The sequence below is a fragment of the Oncorhynchus clarkii genome, chromosome 18 (assembly GCF_045791955.1).
Source record: "Oncorhynchus clarkii lewisi isolate Uvic-CL-2024 chromosome 18, UVic_Ocla_1.0, whole genome shotgun sequence".
Lineage (NCBI taxonomy): Eukaryota > Metazoa > Chordata > Actinopteri > Salmoniformes > Salmonidae > Oncorhynchus > Oncorhynchus clarkii.
Window position 1 is genome coordinate 18,792,312 of NC_092164.1, and position 15,510 is coordinate 18,807,821.

Below are 15,510 nucleotides of genomic sequence, written 5' to 3' on the forward strand. Positions count from 1 at the left end.
TCCCAGGAGGAGCTTGTCCAGACAGTAGCAGAAGAGAGCCGATCAGAGGGCAACATCGGCGCCAGCCTATACTTCAAGTACTTAAACGCAGGAGCCAGCATCCTGGTTATGCTGGGCACAGTCCTCCTCAGTCTCATCGCGGAGGTATTAACGCATCCAAAATGTCAGGCAGTGAATAGCCATATGTCACCATTCTACCTCATAGCATCTACAGTAAATACAAGCATTTTGACTTCTGATAGATGTGTGCAAAATCTAACTCTGAACACATCAGTGCATTGGAACCAATGACATTGCAATGGTCGAACCAACTATAATGTAATTTGTCACCCACAGGTAGCGTATGTTCTTCAGGATTGGTGGCTGGCTTATTGGTAAGAAGCATCTATCGTTACAGTAGCTATTTGTTTCACAGTTCAGTTGGACTATAGTGAACATTCAAATAACAGTGCTGTTTGATTGACAGGGCAGGAGAGCAGGAGAAACTCAATATTAACAGCACTGTGATTGTCCAAAATGGCCTCAACATCACTCAAGAATTGGACCTCCGTTTCTACATGGGTATTTATGCAGGTATACAGAGGAATACTCTATATTTACGTTTCCCTTTTAAAGAATGGGAATATTTTCCAAGTAAGTATGAGGTTGTCCCCTTCCCTGGGAGGAAGCTTGGCAAAATCGTGTAATGACTGACAAGTCACCTTCTCTGTGTTCAGGTTTGACTCTGGCCTCAGTCATCTTTGGCTTTGCCAGGAGTCTGGTGATGTTCAATGTGCTGGTGAAAGCTGCTCAGTCTCTGCACAACCGCATGTTCATCTCTCTCCTCCGGACACCTGTACGCTTCTTTGACATCAACCCAATTGGTGAGAAACCCCCCTGTGAAATAGAATTGATTTGTGTTGTCTTTTTCTTGTAGACTTGGAATTGAGTCCTGACCTCAAAATGCTTTGAAACTGGTTAGGGTGAGATGGGAACAGACGTAATTTCAACATCTAGTTTTGATTTACATTTGGTTGTTGTCAACTAACGTGAATTCAAAGTATAAAATAAATACAAATGAAAGTATTTGTATTTAGGTTCAAAGTTGTGTGAAAAAAATACCAAATTCCCTTAGATTTGTTAGGAATTGAAAACTGGTCAAGTTGTGGGGAAATGCTAGATGCAAAATACAAGGTGAACAACTTCTATATTTAAAGGTTTAATAAATAGACATAGACAAAAATATGCATATGGGAAGACAGAAACATTCCTCTATGAAGATCGCAGCAAAGCTCTCCCCCTACAGAGGAGAGGGCGGATCTAAATACTCTTGCCTTTCCTGCGTTTCATCCTTCCGTGTCTGATGCCAAAGCATTAAATCAAGGCTAAGACCTTGGGGTTGAATAGACTATACATTTTAAACGTCTTAATGGCTTAGTACACCCATGGTAGATTTTATGGCTCAGGGGCCCAGATACCAGTAACTAAGACCTGATTTATGGCGACCTCTGGCCTTACAGAGGGTACCTAGAGGCCAAATTTCAATAGGGAATAGTCATAAAAAAAATTGCATTATTAGCAGGTGATAACTTTTTTCAAATCCAATCAATTTTCCACGTTGAGTAAACGTCATCACATTAAAAAAAATTGTTGAAATGACGTGGGAAACAATGTTGATTTTTACCAGTATTTGCCCAGTGGATTACTTCCTCTTTTTCTGTCACAGGAAGAATTCTCAACAGGTTCTCTAAGGACATCAGTCAGCTGGATTCCATGTTACCTAATACCTTTGTTGACTTCAGTCAGGTAAGTGAGTTTATAGTCCTAGAGGGGATCATCTATGTATTTTGGCAGGCGGATATAGATTTCCCAATCCAGAATCTATATTCCATACATCTTTGCTTCTCTTCATGTCTCCTGGGCGTATTCGGTCTTGCCACAGTCGATCCTGCAGAACATCGGTGTAGTGGTGGTGGCAGCGGCAGTCATGCCCTGGATCCTCATTCCTGTCGTTCCTCTACTCATCATATTCCTGTTCCTGAGACGCTACTTCCTGCAGACGTCACGGGACGTCAAACGCCTGGAGTCCACCAGTGAGTGACAGGACTGACTGGGACAGTGAGGGGAGGCAAGGGACAAATGATAATTGTACATTTGCTCTATTAATGTGCATGATTTCCTTTTGTGTCTGCAGGCAGCTAAGTTTATGTATTTCCTGTGTTCTGCAGCTCGGAGTCCCGTCTTCTCCCACCTGTCCTCGTCCCTCCAAGGTCTGTGGACGATCCGGGCATTCAGAGCCGAGGAGAGATTCCAGAACACCTTTGACACTTATCAGGATCTGCATACAGAGTCCTGGTTCCTGTTCCTGGTCACTTCTCGCTGGTTCGCTCTCCGACTGGATGGAATCTGCGCGGCCTTTGTCACTGTCACCGCCTTCGGCTGCCTATTCCTCAGAGATGGTAAGAGGTTGAATTATTATTGCTTAAATGTCACACCGTATGTAGTGCACTTTTGACCAGTGCCTTAAGATGTGTATATATACCTTCTATTAAGTCCACCTTAAGGGACCCCTGACTTCATTACACAAGCTGTTACACAATGGTAGAAATCAATGTTGGTTTCATCTGACATAAAAAAAATTGAATTTGAGGTTGGATAATCTTTCTGCTCAAAGTCTTTGGCTCATTGCCTGTTCTCGAGCAACAACTTTTATTACACTTGGGGCCAAACAGTTATCCAAGATACATCACCGGTTGAACGTTTTAGAACAGCTACTCATTCAAGGGTTTTTCTTTATTTTTACTATTTTCCTCATTGTAGAATAATAGTGAAGACGTCAAAACTATGAGATAACACATATGGAATCATGTAGTAACCAAAATAGTGTTAAACAAATCAAAATACATTTTATATTTGAGATTCTTCAAATAGCCACCCTTTACCTTGATGACAGCTTTGCACATTCTTTCCATCGGCTTCATGAGGTAGTCAACAGGAATGCATTTCAATTAACTTCTTGGTGACAGGGGTCAGTATTTTCACGTCCGGATGAAATGCATGCCCAAATTCAACTGCCTGCTACTCATCCCCAGAAGATAAGATATGCATAGTATTTGTGGATTTGGATAGAAAACACTCTGAAGTTTCTAAAACTGCTTGAATCATGTCTGTGAGTATAACATAACTTATGTAGCAGGCGAAACCCCGAGGAAAAAACATTCTGATTTTTTTCTTTGAGGTCACTCTCTTTTCAATGGGTTTCATTGGGAAACCAGATTTCTAAGGGACCTTCTTGCAGTTCCTACCGCTTCCACTGGATGTCACCAGTCTTTAGAAATTGGTTGAGGTTTTTCCTTAGTGTAATGAAGAAGTAGCTCTGTTCAAAACGAGGGTAACTTCAAGTGTACTGTTTGTTAGAGGCGCGTGACCAGAAAGGTAGCATCAGTTTGTTTTCTTCCTGTATAGAACACAGATCATCCTGTCTTCAATTTGAGCGATTATTTACTTTAAAAAATACCTTAAGTTGTATCACAAAAGTAGTTTGAAATGTTTTGGCAAAGTTTACAGGTAACTTTTGAGATATTTTTTAGTCGCATTGCGCAAGTTGGAACCGGTGTTTTTCTGGATCAAACGCGCCAAATAAATTGACATTTTGGATATATATGGACGGAATTAATCAAACAAAAGGACCATTTGTTATGTTTATGGGACATATTGGAGTGCCAACAAAAGAAGCTCGTCAAAGGTAAGGCGTGATTTATATTTTTATTTCTGCATTTTGTGTCGCGCCTGCAGGGTTGAAATATGGTTTCTCTCTTTTGTTTACGGATGTGCTATCCTCAGATAATAGCATATTTTGCTTTCGCCAAAAATCCTTTTTGAAATCTGACATGTTGGCTGGATTCACAACACGTGTAGCTTTAATTTGGTATCTTACATGTGTGATTTCCTGAAAGTTGGATTTTTATAGTAGTTTATTTGAATTTGGCGCTCTGCATTTTCTCTGGCTTTTGGCCAAGTGGGACGCTAGCGTCCCTCATATCCCAGAGAGGTTAACAGGTGTGCATTCTTAAAAGTTAATTTGTGGTATTTCTTGCCTTAATGCGTTTGAGCCAATCAGTTGTGTTGTGACAAGGTAGGTGTGATATACAGAAGATAACCCTATTTGGTAAAAGACCAAGTCCGTATTACGGCAAGAACAGCTCAAAAAAGCAAAGACAAACGACAGTTCCTCATCCACATGAAAGTCAGTCAATACGGAAAATGTCAAGTGCAGTCGCAAATAACATCAAGCGCTATGATGAAACTGGTTCTCATGAGGACCGCCACAGGAAAGGAAGACCCAGAGTTACCTCTGCTGCAGAGGATAAGTTCATTAGAGTTACCAGCCTCAGAAATTGCAGCCCAAATAAATGCTTCACAGTTCAAGTAACAGACACACCTCGACATCAACTGTTCAGAGACTGCGTGAATCAGGCCGTCATGGTCGAATTGCAGCAAAGAAACCACTACTAAAGGACACCAATAATAAGAAGAGACTTGCTTGGGCCAAGAAACACGAGCAATGGACATTAGGCCGGTGGAAATTTGTTCTTTGGTCTGGAGTCCAAATTGGACTTTTTTGGTTCCAACCGCCGTGTCTTTATGAGATACGGTGTGGGTTAACTGATGATCTCTGCATGTGTATTTCCCACCGTAAAGCATGGAGGAGGTGGTGTGGGGGTGGTTTGCTGGTGACACTGTCTGTGATTTATTTAGAATTCAAGGCACACTTAACCATCATGGCTACCACACCATCCCATCTGGTTTGCGCTTAGTAGGACAGCCATTTGTTTTTCAACCGGACAATGGGCAATGGGCCAACACATCTCCAGGCTATGTAAGGACCAAGAAGGAGAGTGATGGAGTGCTGCATCATATGACCCGGCCTCCACAATCCCCGACCTCAACCAAATTGAGATGGTTTGGATAAGTCTGAGTGAAGGAAAAGCAGCCAACAAGTGCTCAGAATGTGTGGGAACTCCTTCAAGACTGTGGGAAAGGCATACAAAGTAATGCTGGTTGAGAGAATGCCAAGAGTGTGCAAAGATAAAATAGATTTTGATTTGTTTAACACTATTTTGGTTAATACATGATTCCATAGTTTTGATGTCTTCACTATTATTCTAAAGAAAAAACCCTTGAATGAGTAGGTGTCTTAACTTTTGACCGGTAGTGTATGTCAAGAAACATAATTAATAAGAACATTTCATCAAATCAAATAATCTAATCAAAATCACATTTTATTTGTCACATGCTTCATATAAAACAGATGTAGACTAACAGTGAAATGCTTACTTAAAGGCCCTTCCTAACAATGCAGAGATAAAGAAAATAGAGAAATAATAGGAAAGTAATAATAAATAACAATAACTTGGTTGATGTGCAGGGGTATGAGGTAGATATGTACATATACAATGTGTCCGGAAAATATTCAGACATCTTCTCTTTTTGTTATGTTACAGCCTTATCCTAAAATGGATTAAATAATTGTTTCCCCTCAATCTACACAGCGAAAAAAGGTTAGCTAAACATTTTTGCAAATGTATAAAAAATTAAAAACATACCTTAAAGAAGTATTCAGACCCTTTGCTATGAGACTTGAAATTGAGCTCTGGTGCATCCTGTTTCCATTGATCATCCTTGAGATGTTTCTACAATTAGTTTGGAGTCCACATGTGGTAAATTCAATTGATTGGACATGATTTGGAAAGGCACACACCTGTTTTATGTAAGGTCCCACAGTTGACAGTGCATGTCAGAGAAAAACCCAAGCCATTGATGGAATCGTCTGTAGAGCTCCAAGACGACAGGATTGTGTCGAAGCACAGATCTGGGGAAGGGTACCAAATCAATTCTGCAGCATTGAAGGTCCCCAAGAACACAGTGGCCTCCATCATTCTTAAATGGAAGAAGTTTGGAACCACCAAGACTCGTCCTAGAGCTGGCTGCCTGGTCAAACTGAGCAAGAAGGGCCTTGGCCAGGGAGGTGACCCAAGAACCCTATGGTCACCCTCTAGAGTTCCTCTATGGAGATGGGAGAACCTTCCAGAAGGACAACCAGCCCTCCACCAGTCAGGCCTTTATAGTAGAATAGCCAGACGGAAACCACTCCTCATTAACAAGCACATGACAGCCCGCTTGGAGTTTGACTCTCAGACCATGAGAAACAAGATTCTCTGGTCGGATAAAACCAAGATTGAACTGTTTAGCCTGAATACCAAGTGTCACGTCTGGAGGAAATTAGGCACCACTCATCACCTGGCCATTACCACTCCTACGGTGAAACATGATGCTAGCAGCATCATGCAGTGTAGATGTTTTTCAGCAGCAGGGACTGGGAGACTAGTCCGGATCGAGGGAAAGATAAACGGAGCAAAGTACAGAGATCCTTGATGAACATTGTGCTCCAGAGAGCTCAGGACCTCCGACTGGGGGAATGTTCGCAAGTATCTGAAAGTCCTAGAGTGGCCCAGCCAAAGCCTGGACTTGAACCCTATCGAACATCTCTGGAGAGACCTGACAATAGCTGTGCAGCAACGCTTCCCAACCAACCTGACAGAGCTTGAGAGGAACTGCAGAGAATGGGAGAAACTCCCCAAATACAGGTGTGCCAAGCTTCTAGCGTCATACCCAAGAAGATTCAGGCTGTATTCACTGCCAAAGATGCTTCAAAAAAGTACTGAGTAAATGGTCTGAATACTTATGTAAATGTTATATTTCAGTTTTTTATTAGCAAACATTTCTAAAAAACTGTGTTTGCCTTGTCATTATGGGGTATTGTGTTTAGATTGAAGATTTTTTAAATCTATTTTAGAATAAGGCTGGTACGTAATTTTTTTGGGGAAAAGTGAAGGGATCTGAATACTTTCCAAAGGCACTGTAACTAGGAATAAAGTATACAATGCATTTGGCATATGAGTGTGCAAAGGATAGATAATTAACAGTAGCAGCATTGTATGTAATGAGTCAAAAGAGTTATTGCAAAATGGGTCAATGTGGATAGTTAAATAACTACCCGGACTAACTACTTAGCCCTCTTATGACTTGGGGGTGGAAGCTATTCAGGGGCCTGTTGGTTCCAGACTTGTTACATCGGTAGCACTTGCCAAGTGATAGCAGAGAAAACAGTCTAAGACATGTTATCTGTGTCTTTGACCATTTGTAGGCCCTTCCTCTGACACTGCCTGGCCTAGAGGTTCTGGGTGATAGGGAGCCCTGCACTGGGCCTTACACACTACCCTCTGTAGCGCCTTGCAGTCGGATGCCAAGCAGCTGCCATACTAAGCAGTGATGCAGTCAGTGAAATGCTTTCAATGGTACAGTTGTATAACTTTTTGAGCATCAGAGGACCCATGCTAAGTCTTTTTAGCCTCCTGAAGGAGACCAGGTGTTGTCGTGCCCACTTCACGCCTGTGGTGGTGTGTGTGGACCATGATAGATCCTTATTGATGTGGACACAGAGCTCTCGACCCGCTCCACTACAGCCCTGTCGATGGGGGTGTGCTCAGCCCTCCGTTTCCTGTAGTCTATGATCATGTCCTTTGTCTTGCTGACGTTGAGGGAGAGGTTGTTGGTCTGGCACCACACTGCCAGGTTTCTAACCTCCCAATAGGCTATCTCATCGTCGTCGGTGATCAGACTTACCACCATCTTGTTGTCAACTTAATGATGGTGTTGGAGTCGCGCGCGGCCACACAGTCATGGGTGAACGGAGTACATGAGGGGACTAAGCACGCACCCCTGAGTGTCCCCTGTGTTGAGGGTTAGTGTGTTGGATGTGTTGTTGCCTATCCTCACCACCTGGGGGCGGCCCGTCAGGAAGTTCAGGATACATTTGCAGAGGGAGGTGTTCAGTCCCAGGGTCCTTAGCTTATTGATGAGCTTAGAGGGGATGATGGTGTTGAGCACTGAGCTGTAGTCAATGAACAGCATTCTCACATAGGTGTTCCTCTTGTCCAGGTGGGAGAGGGCAGTCCCGAGTGCAATAGAGATTGCATCATCTGTGGATCTGTTGGAGCGGTATGCAAATTAGTTGGGTCAAGGGATGAGGGTGTTGATGTGAGCCATGACCAGCCTTTTAAAGCATTTAAGGCTACAGATACGAGTGCTACAGGCCATAGTCATTTAGACAGGGTACCTTGGTGTTCTTGGGCACATGGATTATGGTGGTCTGCTTGAAATATAGGTATGACAGACTAGATCAGGGAAAGGTTGAAAATATCAGTGAAGACACTTGCCAGCTAGTCAGCGCATGCTAGGAGTACACGTCTTGGTAATCCGTCTGGCCCTGCAGCCTTGTGAATATTAACCTGTTAAAAGTTCTTACTCACATCGGCTACGTAGAGCGTGATCACACAGTCGTCTGGAACAGGTGGTGCTCTCATGCATGATTCAGTGTTGCTTGCCTTGAAGCAAGCATAAAAGCATTTAGATCGTCTGGTAGGCTTGCGTCACTGGGTAGCTCGCAGCTGGGTTTCCCTTTGTAGTTAGTGATCGTTTGCAAGCCCTGCCACATTCGACCAGTGCCAGAGGATTCAATCTTACTGCTGTATTGACGGCTCGATAGAAGTTGTTGTGGGATTTCTTATAAGTGTACGGATTAGTGTCCGGCTCCTTGAAAGCGACAGCTCTAGCCTTTAGCTCAGTGCGGATGTTGCCTGTAATCCATGGCTTCTGGTTGTTGACATGCTGTGTAGCCAATTAATAGGGTAAATGTTCTTATCTGTTCCAATCAGGGCTGGAGGCAGGAGCTGTGGGTTTGGTGTTGTCTTACGCTGTCACCCTTCTTGGGAACTTCCAATGGACCATTCGTCAGAGTGCGGAGATGGAGAACATGGTAAGATCACAATAATTCTGGTATTCTGGTATTGTCCATCCCTCAGCTCCCCAGGACCTTTTACAATATGTGAAGGATTTTAACTGGGAATAAATATCCACAGAGAAAATAATCAAACCCAGAGATCAAATCAAATTGTATTGGTCACATACACATGGTTAGCAGATGTTAATGTGAGTGTAGTGAAATGCTTGTGCTTCTGATTCCAACCATGCAGTAATATCTAACAAGTAATCTAACAATTTCACAACAACAAAGGAATGAATAAGAATATGTACATATAAATATATAGATGAACGATGGCCGAACGGCATAGGCAAGATGCAGTAGATGGTATAGAGTACAGTATGGGTATGTAAAGATGATATAAAGTGGCATTGTTTAAAGTGACTAGTGATATATTTATTACATCCAATTTTTTATTATTAAAGTGGCTAGAGATTTGAGTCAGTATGTTGGCAGCAGCCAATCAATGTTAGGGATGGCTGTTTAACAGTCTGATGGCCTTGAGATAGAAGCTGTTTTTCAGTCTCTCGGTCCCAGCTTTGATGCACCTGTACTGACCCCGCCTTCTGGATGATAGCGGGGTGAACAGGCAGTGGCTCGGGTGGTGGTTGTCCTTGATGATCTTTTTGGCCTTCCTGTGACATCGGGTGTTGTAGGTGTCCTGGAGGGCAGGTAGTTTGCCCCCGGTGATGCGTTGTGCAGACCTCACTACCCTCTGGAGAGCCTTACGGTTGTGGGCGGAGCAGTTGCCGTACCAGGCGGTGATACAGCCCGACAGGATGCTCTCGATTGTGCATCTGTAAAAGTCTGTAAATTTCTTCTGTTGCGCCTTCTTCACCACGCTGTCTGTGTGGGTGGACCATTTCAGTTTGTCAGTGATGTGTACGCAGAGGAACTTAAAACTTTCCACCTTCTCTACTACTGTCTTGTCGATAGGGAGGGTGCTCCCTCTGCTGTTTCCTGAAGTCCACGATCATCTCCTTTGTTTTGTTGACGTTGAGGGTGAGGTTATTCTCCTGACACCACACTCTGAGCGCCCTCATCTCCTCCCTGTAGGCCGTCTCGTCATTGTTGGTATTCAAGCCTACCACTGTAGTGTCGTCTGCAAACTTGATTGAGTTGGAGGCGTAAATGGCCACACAGTCATGGGTGAACAGGGAGTACAGGAGAGGGCTGAGAACGTTGTGGGGCCCCAGTGTTGAGGATCAGCGGGTTGGAGATGTTGTTTCCTACCCTCACCACCTGGGGGCGTCCCGTCAAAGTCCAGGACCCAGTTGCACAGGGCGGGGTCGAGACCCAGGGTCTCGAGCTTAATGATGAGTTTGGAGGGTACTATGGTGTTAAATGCTGAGCTGTAGTCAACGAACAGCATTCTTACATAGGTATTCCTCTTGTCCAGATGGGTTAGGGCAGTGTGATTGCGATTGCGTTGTCTGTTGGCCTATTGGAGCGGTAAGCAAATTGGAGTGTGTCTAGCGTGTCAGGTAGGGTGGAGGTGATATGATCCTGGACTAGTCTCTCAAAGCACTTCATGATGACGGACGTGAGTGCTACAGGGCGATAGTCGTTTAGCTCAGTTACCTTAGCTTTCTTGGGAACAGGAACTATGGTGGCCGTAAACACACCAGCCACCTGGTCTGCGCATGCTCTGAGGACACGCCTGGGGATGCAGTCTGGGCCGGCAGCCTTGCGAGGGTTAACACGCTTAAATGTTTTACTCACGCTGGCTGCGGTATAGGAGAGCCCGTAGATTTTGGTAGAGGGCCGTGTCGGTGGCACTGTATTGTTCTCAAAGCGAGCAAAGAAGTTGTTTAGTTTGTCGGGAAGCAAGACATCGGGGTCCGCGACGGGGCTGGTTTTCTTATTGTAGTCCGTGATTGACTGTAGACCCTGCCACATACCTCTCGTGTCCGTTGAATTGCGACTCTACTTTGTCTCTACTGACGCTTAGCTTGTTTGATTGCCTTGCGGAGGGAATAGCTACACTGTTTGTATTCGGTCATGTTTCCGGTCGCCTTGCCCTGATCAAAAGCAGTGGTTCACGCAGTTTCTGGTTGGGGAAGGTTTTAATATTCACCATGGGTACAACATCACCGATGCACTTGCTAATAAACTCGCTCACCGAATCAGCGTATACATCAATGTTGTTGTTCTACGTTATCCGGAACATTATCCCAGTCCACATGATTGAAGCGTGGAATTAGATTTGTTGGACCGACCTGAGGACTGCCGTTTCTTGTTTTAGCTTCTGTCTATAGGCTGGGAGAAACAAAATGGAGTCGTGGTCAGATTTGCCGAAAGGAGGGCGAGGGAGGGCTTTGTATGCGTTGTGGAAGTTAGAGTAACAATGATCCAGAATTTTGCGCATTCGATATGCTGATAACATTTAGGGAGCCTTGTTTTCAGATTAGCCTTGTTAAAATCCCCATCTACAATAAATGTTGGCTCAGGATATGTGGTTTCCAGTTTACATAGAGTCCAATGAAGTTCTTTCAGGGCCGTCAAGGTTTCTGCTTGGGGGGGATATACACGACTGTGATTATAATCGAAGAGAATACTCTTGGTATATAATGCGGTCGGCATTTGATTGTAAGGAATTCTAGGTCAGGTGAACAAAAGGACTTGAGTTCCTGTGTGTTGTTATGATCACACCACGACTCGTTAATCATAAGGTATACATCCCCGCCCTTCTTCTTACCAGAGAGATGTTTGTTTCTGTCGGCGCGATGCTTGAAGAAACCAGGAGGCTGTACCGACTCTGATAACGTATCCCGAGTGAGCCTTGTTTCCATGAAACAGAGAATGTCACAATCTCTGATGTCTCTCTGAAAGGCAACCCTTGCTCGGATTTCATCTACCTTGTTGTCAAGAGACTGGACATTGCCGAGTAGTATACTCGGGAACGGTGGGCGATGTGCCCGTCTACGGAGTTTGGCCAGAAGACCACTCTGTCTGTCCCTTCTGCGGCACCGTTGTTTTGGGTCGTCTGCTGGGATCCGATCCATTGTCCTGGGTGGTGGACCAAACAGAGAATCCGCTTCGGGAAAGTCGTATTCCTGGTCATAATGTTGGTAAGTTGACGTTGCTCTTATATACAATAGTTTCTCGCCGGCTGTATGTAATAAGACTTAAGATTTCCTGGGGTAACAGTGTAAGAAATAATACATTAAAAAAATGAAATACTGCATGGTTTCCAAAGAACACAAAGCGAGGCGGCCTTCTCTGTTGGCGCCGGACCTGTAGAAATAACATTAATTGGAATCAAAGGGTTTTAGTTGCATCCTGTCATTCAGGAATGTTCAGCTGAAACAGCTCACATAAGAAAACAGGGTGAGGGTTATTTTTTATAATAATACGTTTTATAATTTAGAAGCCATACTATTATAAGACCAATGTTAACCAAGCTCCCAGTCTCAGAGTGGGCCAGTCGACGAGATTAGAACCAGGTTTGTTTGTTTGATTGACATGGTTATTTATTTACCGTCCTCAGATGACATCAGTAGAGAGGGTGGTGGAGTACACAGAGCTGGAGAGTGAAGCACCCTGGGAAACCCAGAAGCGTCCTCCTCCTGAGTGGCCGAGCCAAGGCCTAATCACCTTTGACTGGGTGAACTTCTCCTACAGCTCAGGTGGACCTGTGGTCCTGAAGGACATTAAGGCCATGTTCAGGCCCAAAGAGAAGGTTGGCATCGTGGGCAGGACGGGTGCGGGGAAAAGCTCCCTGGCATCGGCCCTCTTCCGCCTGGCAGAGCCAGAGGGCAGGATCTACATCGATGGAGTTCTGACCTCCGAGATTGGCCTCCATGACCTGCGCCAGAAGATGTCCATCATACCTCAGGTAGCTACTGTTGGTGGGTCTTCTATGGCTGCTCTGTCCCTTAGTCTTTCTGAATGTAGTAAAGGAAAAGCTTCTAGTTCAGATATGGCTCTGTTAGAGTTTAATACATGTTTCTGTTTGTGGCCCCTCTGTTCTGCAGGACCCAGTGCTTTTCACGGGCACCATGAGGAAGAACCTGGACCCTTTCCACCAGCACACAGACGAGGACCTGTGGAACGCTCTCCAAGAGGTACTGCTCCTCAGACTCCTATTGATGCAGATACAGTAACGGGATATACTCACACACATTTACATACAGGTTAATGGGCTTTTGGTGGCATCGGGGTCTTACTCCAGTAACTGTTTCCTCTCCAGGTCCAGCTGAAGTCTGTTGTGGAGGAGCTGCCCAATAAGATGGAGACGGTTCTGGCTGAGTCGGGCTCCAACTTCAGTGTGGGTCAGAGGCAGCTGGTCTGTCTGGCCCGAGCCATCCTGAGGAAGAACCGCATCCTCATCATCGACGAGGCCACGGCCAACGTGGACCCCAGGTACAGAGCTGCCTCACACAGACACACACTGTCTGTCCTTTAGAGCTGATCAGCAGAGGCAGTTGATATGCTTTACAACTGGGAGGCATCTACTAGTCAAGCGTAATGGAGTTTCTATATCTTGGTTGAGTCTCTTTCCTGAACTGTGTCCTGGATCTGTAGAACAGACGAGCTTATCCAGAAGACAATACGAGACAAATTCAGGGAGTGCACCGTGCTCACCATCGCCCACCGCCTCAACACCATCATAGACAGCGACCGCATTCTGGTGAGAGCTCTTCCCATCAAATAGATGTGTACCTGTCTCACACACGCGCGCGCAAACACACACACACACACACACACACACACACACACCTCATCAGTCATATAAATTAAATAAAAAACCAGATTGAGCAGGTTGTGAGAAATGCAATTATATTCACTTTAATTTCAGGTTGATCTGAGATCTTATCCTATGTTTGTTTAGTGAAATGAGCTTACCCTGTTTACACTTCTCTGAAGGTGCTAAGTAATTCATCCTGTGCAGAGTGAAGATGGGTACCCTCTATTGTAAACGGAGCGCTAGATCACTTGTTTCCGAACTTTGGGGGTCGGCAGGGGGGTCCCCCCCATCCCAAAAAATTGTTAAGTAAAGGTCTGAATTTAAACTTAATCCTGAAAGTTGTAATAGAAAAATGCACAAGGTGCATCGGCAGTTTTCCTCATCATGACAGTCATTGCAGACCTTAGAGAGCTATTAATCTAGGCCATGTCAGCTAAAGTTGTTTAGCAAGGTTTTTTTGCCTATTGATTGTTGTAAGGTTTGAGTTTTAAAATGGCAAAAAACAATCAGCATTGTGAGGTGTGTGAACAGTTTGTCATGAACAGCGCTTCAGCCCATAGAAAGACAGGGGGGGGACATGGGATATTCCCCAGTGCTGGAAGTGGAGACTTAGTGAAAAGGTTTGGGAACCCCATAGATTTTCACTCCAGGCAAGTTTAGCCAGGTTGACTTACTGACCTTTGACCCTGCCTTCAGGTGCTAGGCGCTGGTATGATCCAGGAGTTTGACGAGCCGTACGTCCTGCTTCAGAACCAGGAAAGTGCCCTCTACAGGACAGTCCAGCAGATGGGCAAGGCTGAGGCAGCTTCCCTGCTGGAATCAGCCAAACAGGTGAGCACTGACACTGCATCCCAACATACACATTCTCTCAACCTAACTTGATTTCTTTACCAATTGACAATATTTTCATTCAGGCTTATATGAACAACGGCAACAGCCATGGCCTTTGAGATGGTTGTGTGACGTTGCAGGGACTTGACGAGCAGAAAGAGAGATGTTATATCTGCCCAATTTATATATTTTTTTCCACTAATTAGTCTTAACTAATCACATCAGATCTTTTCACATCACTCTGGCTGTGTAAATGCAGCCAGAGTAATTTTAATGGTAAGTTGTTGATTACTTATTTGCATGCAAAATCAGGAAAGATTTATGGAACTGACTTTAATATGCAGTGCTTTATCAGCTTTTTAAATTTAAATAAGGAAGCAAAATGTATTTCCTTATTGACACTGATGTGTGTTGCATCTTTAATACTACTTTCATTGACAATCATAAGAATAGTATTACAACAATGGAAGTAGCATTGCATTTTCATACTTTGTGCCTCAATCTTTTACTATTTGAACTGCTGCTACTCCTATTGATTTATTCTACTGCACAGTATCCTGACCTCATGCTGCACTGTGCAATGGAACTAATTGGCGTGTGTATTCATATACTATACGTGCAATAGAAAATTACACTTCACCATTGTACTCACATGAAAAGTCATGCTGTCATTATGCTATAAGGGATTCAGGGATTTTCATGAGGATTAACTTGACCAAAGTGAGTAACCCATGTATGTCTCACGTTGTTTGCATGAGTGAAAGCTGTGTGATGGTTGTAAGGACAATCTAGATCATTTACAAGCAGGAATACCTACCCGTCAATGTGAAAATGCATTGAACTTTAAACTTATCTTGAACTTTGACTTATTCCCTAATGGGACAGTATAGAGAGACCTTGACCTTAGCTTTAAAAAATGTATAATTTTGATTCCATTGGTTTTGCAGTGGATGTAAAATGTAATTGTTTCCCCAAAGGTGGTGTTATTTTTAAATGTACCTATAGCAACATTGTACCTCCTGTTTTTTACATATTTCAGATATATTGATGTTCCTTACATAGTAAAGTTTGTTTGTAAAATGATATTGTGAAATGTAACCTTCATTTTAATAAACTGTTATTTAAG

General features: G+C 43.9%; 1 protein-coding gene across 3 annotated transcripts in view; it reads left to right on the plus strand.

Annotated features, from left to right (window-relative positions):
• LOC139373157 (ATP-binding cassette sub-family C member 4-like) overlaps nt 1–15,510 on the plus strand; it is a 43,391-nt gene extending 27,881 nt beyond the window's left edge. For 2 of the 3 annotated variants that reach the window (XM_071113309.1, XM_071113310.1), the window contains exons 16-29: nt 7–144; nt 337–374; nt 467–573; nt 717–863; nt 1,706–1,785; nt 1,922–2,072; nt 2,208–2,438; nt 8,757–8,857; nt 12,354–12,701; nt 12,841–12,930; nt 13,056–13,228; nt 13,391–13,496; nt 14,250–14,384; nt 14,468–15,510. In XM_071113309.1, coding sequence (XP_070969410.1) covers nt 7–144; nt 337–374; nt 467–573; nt 717–863; nt 1,706–1,785; nt 1,922–2,072; nt 2,208–2,438; nt 8,757–8,857; nt 12,354–12,701; nt 12,841–12,930; nt 13,056–13,228; nt 13,391–13,496; nt 14,250–14,384; nt 14,468–14,503 — 1,881 coding nt within the window. In that variant the 3' untranslated portion in view covers nt 14,504–15,510. The remainder of the gene's footprint in view (nt 1–6; nt 145–336; nt 375–466; nt 574–716; nt 864–1,705; nt 1,786–1,921; nt 2,073–2,207; nt 2,439–8,756; nt 8,858–12,353; nt 12,702–12,840; nt 12,931–13,055; nt 13,229–13,390; nt 13,497–14,249; nt 14,385–14,467) is intronic. The other variant, XM_071113308.1, reaches the window with a different exon arrangement.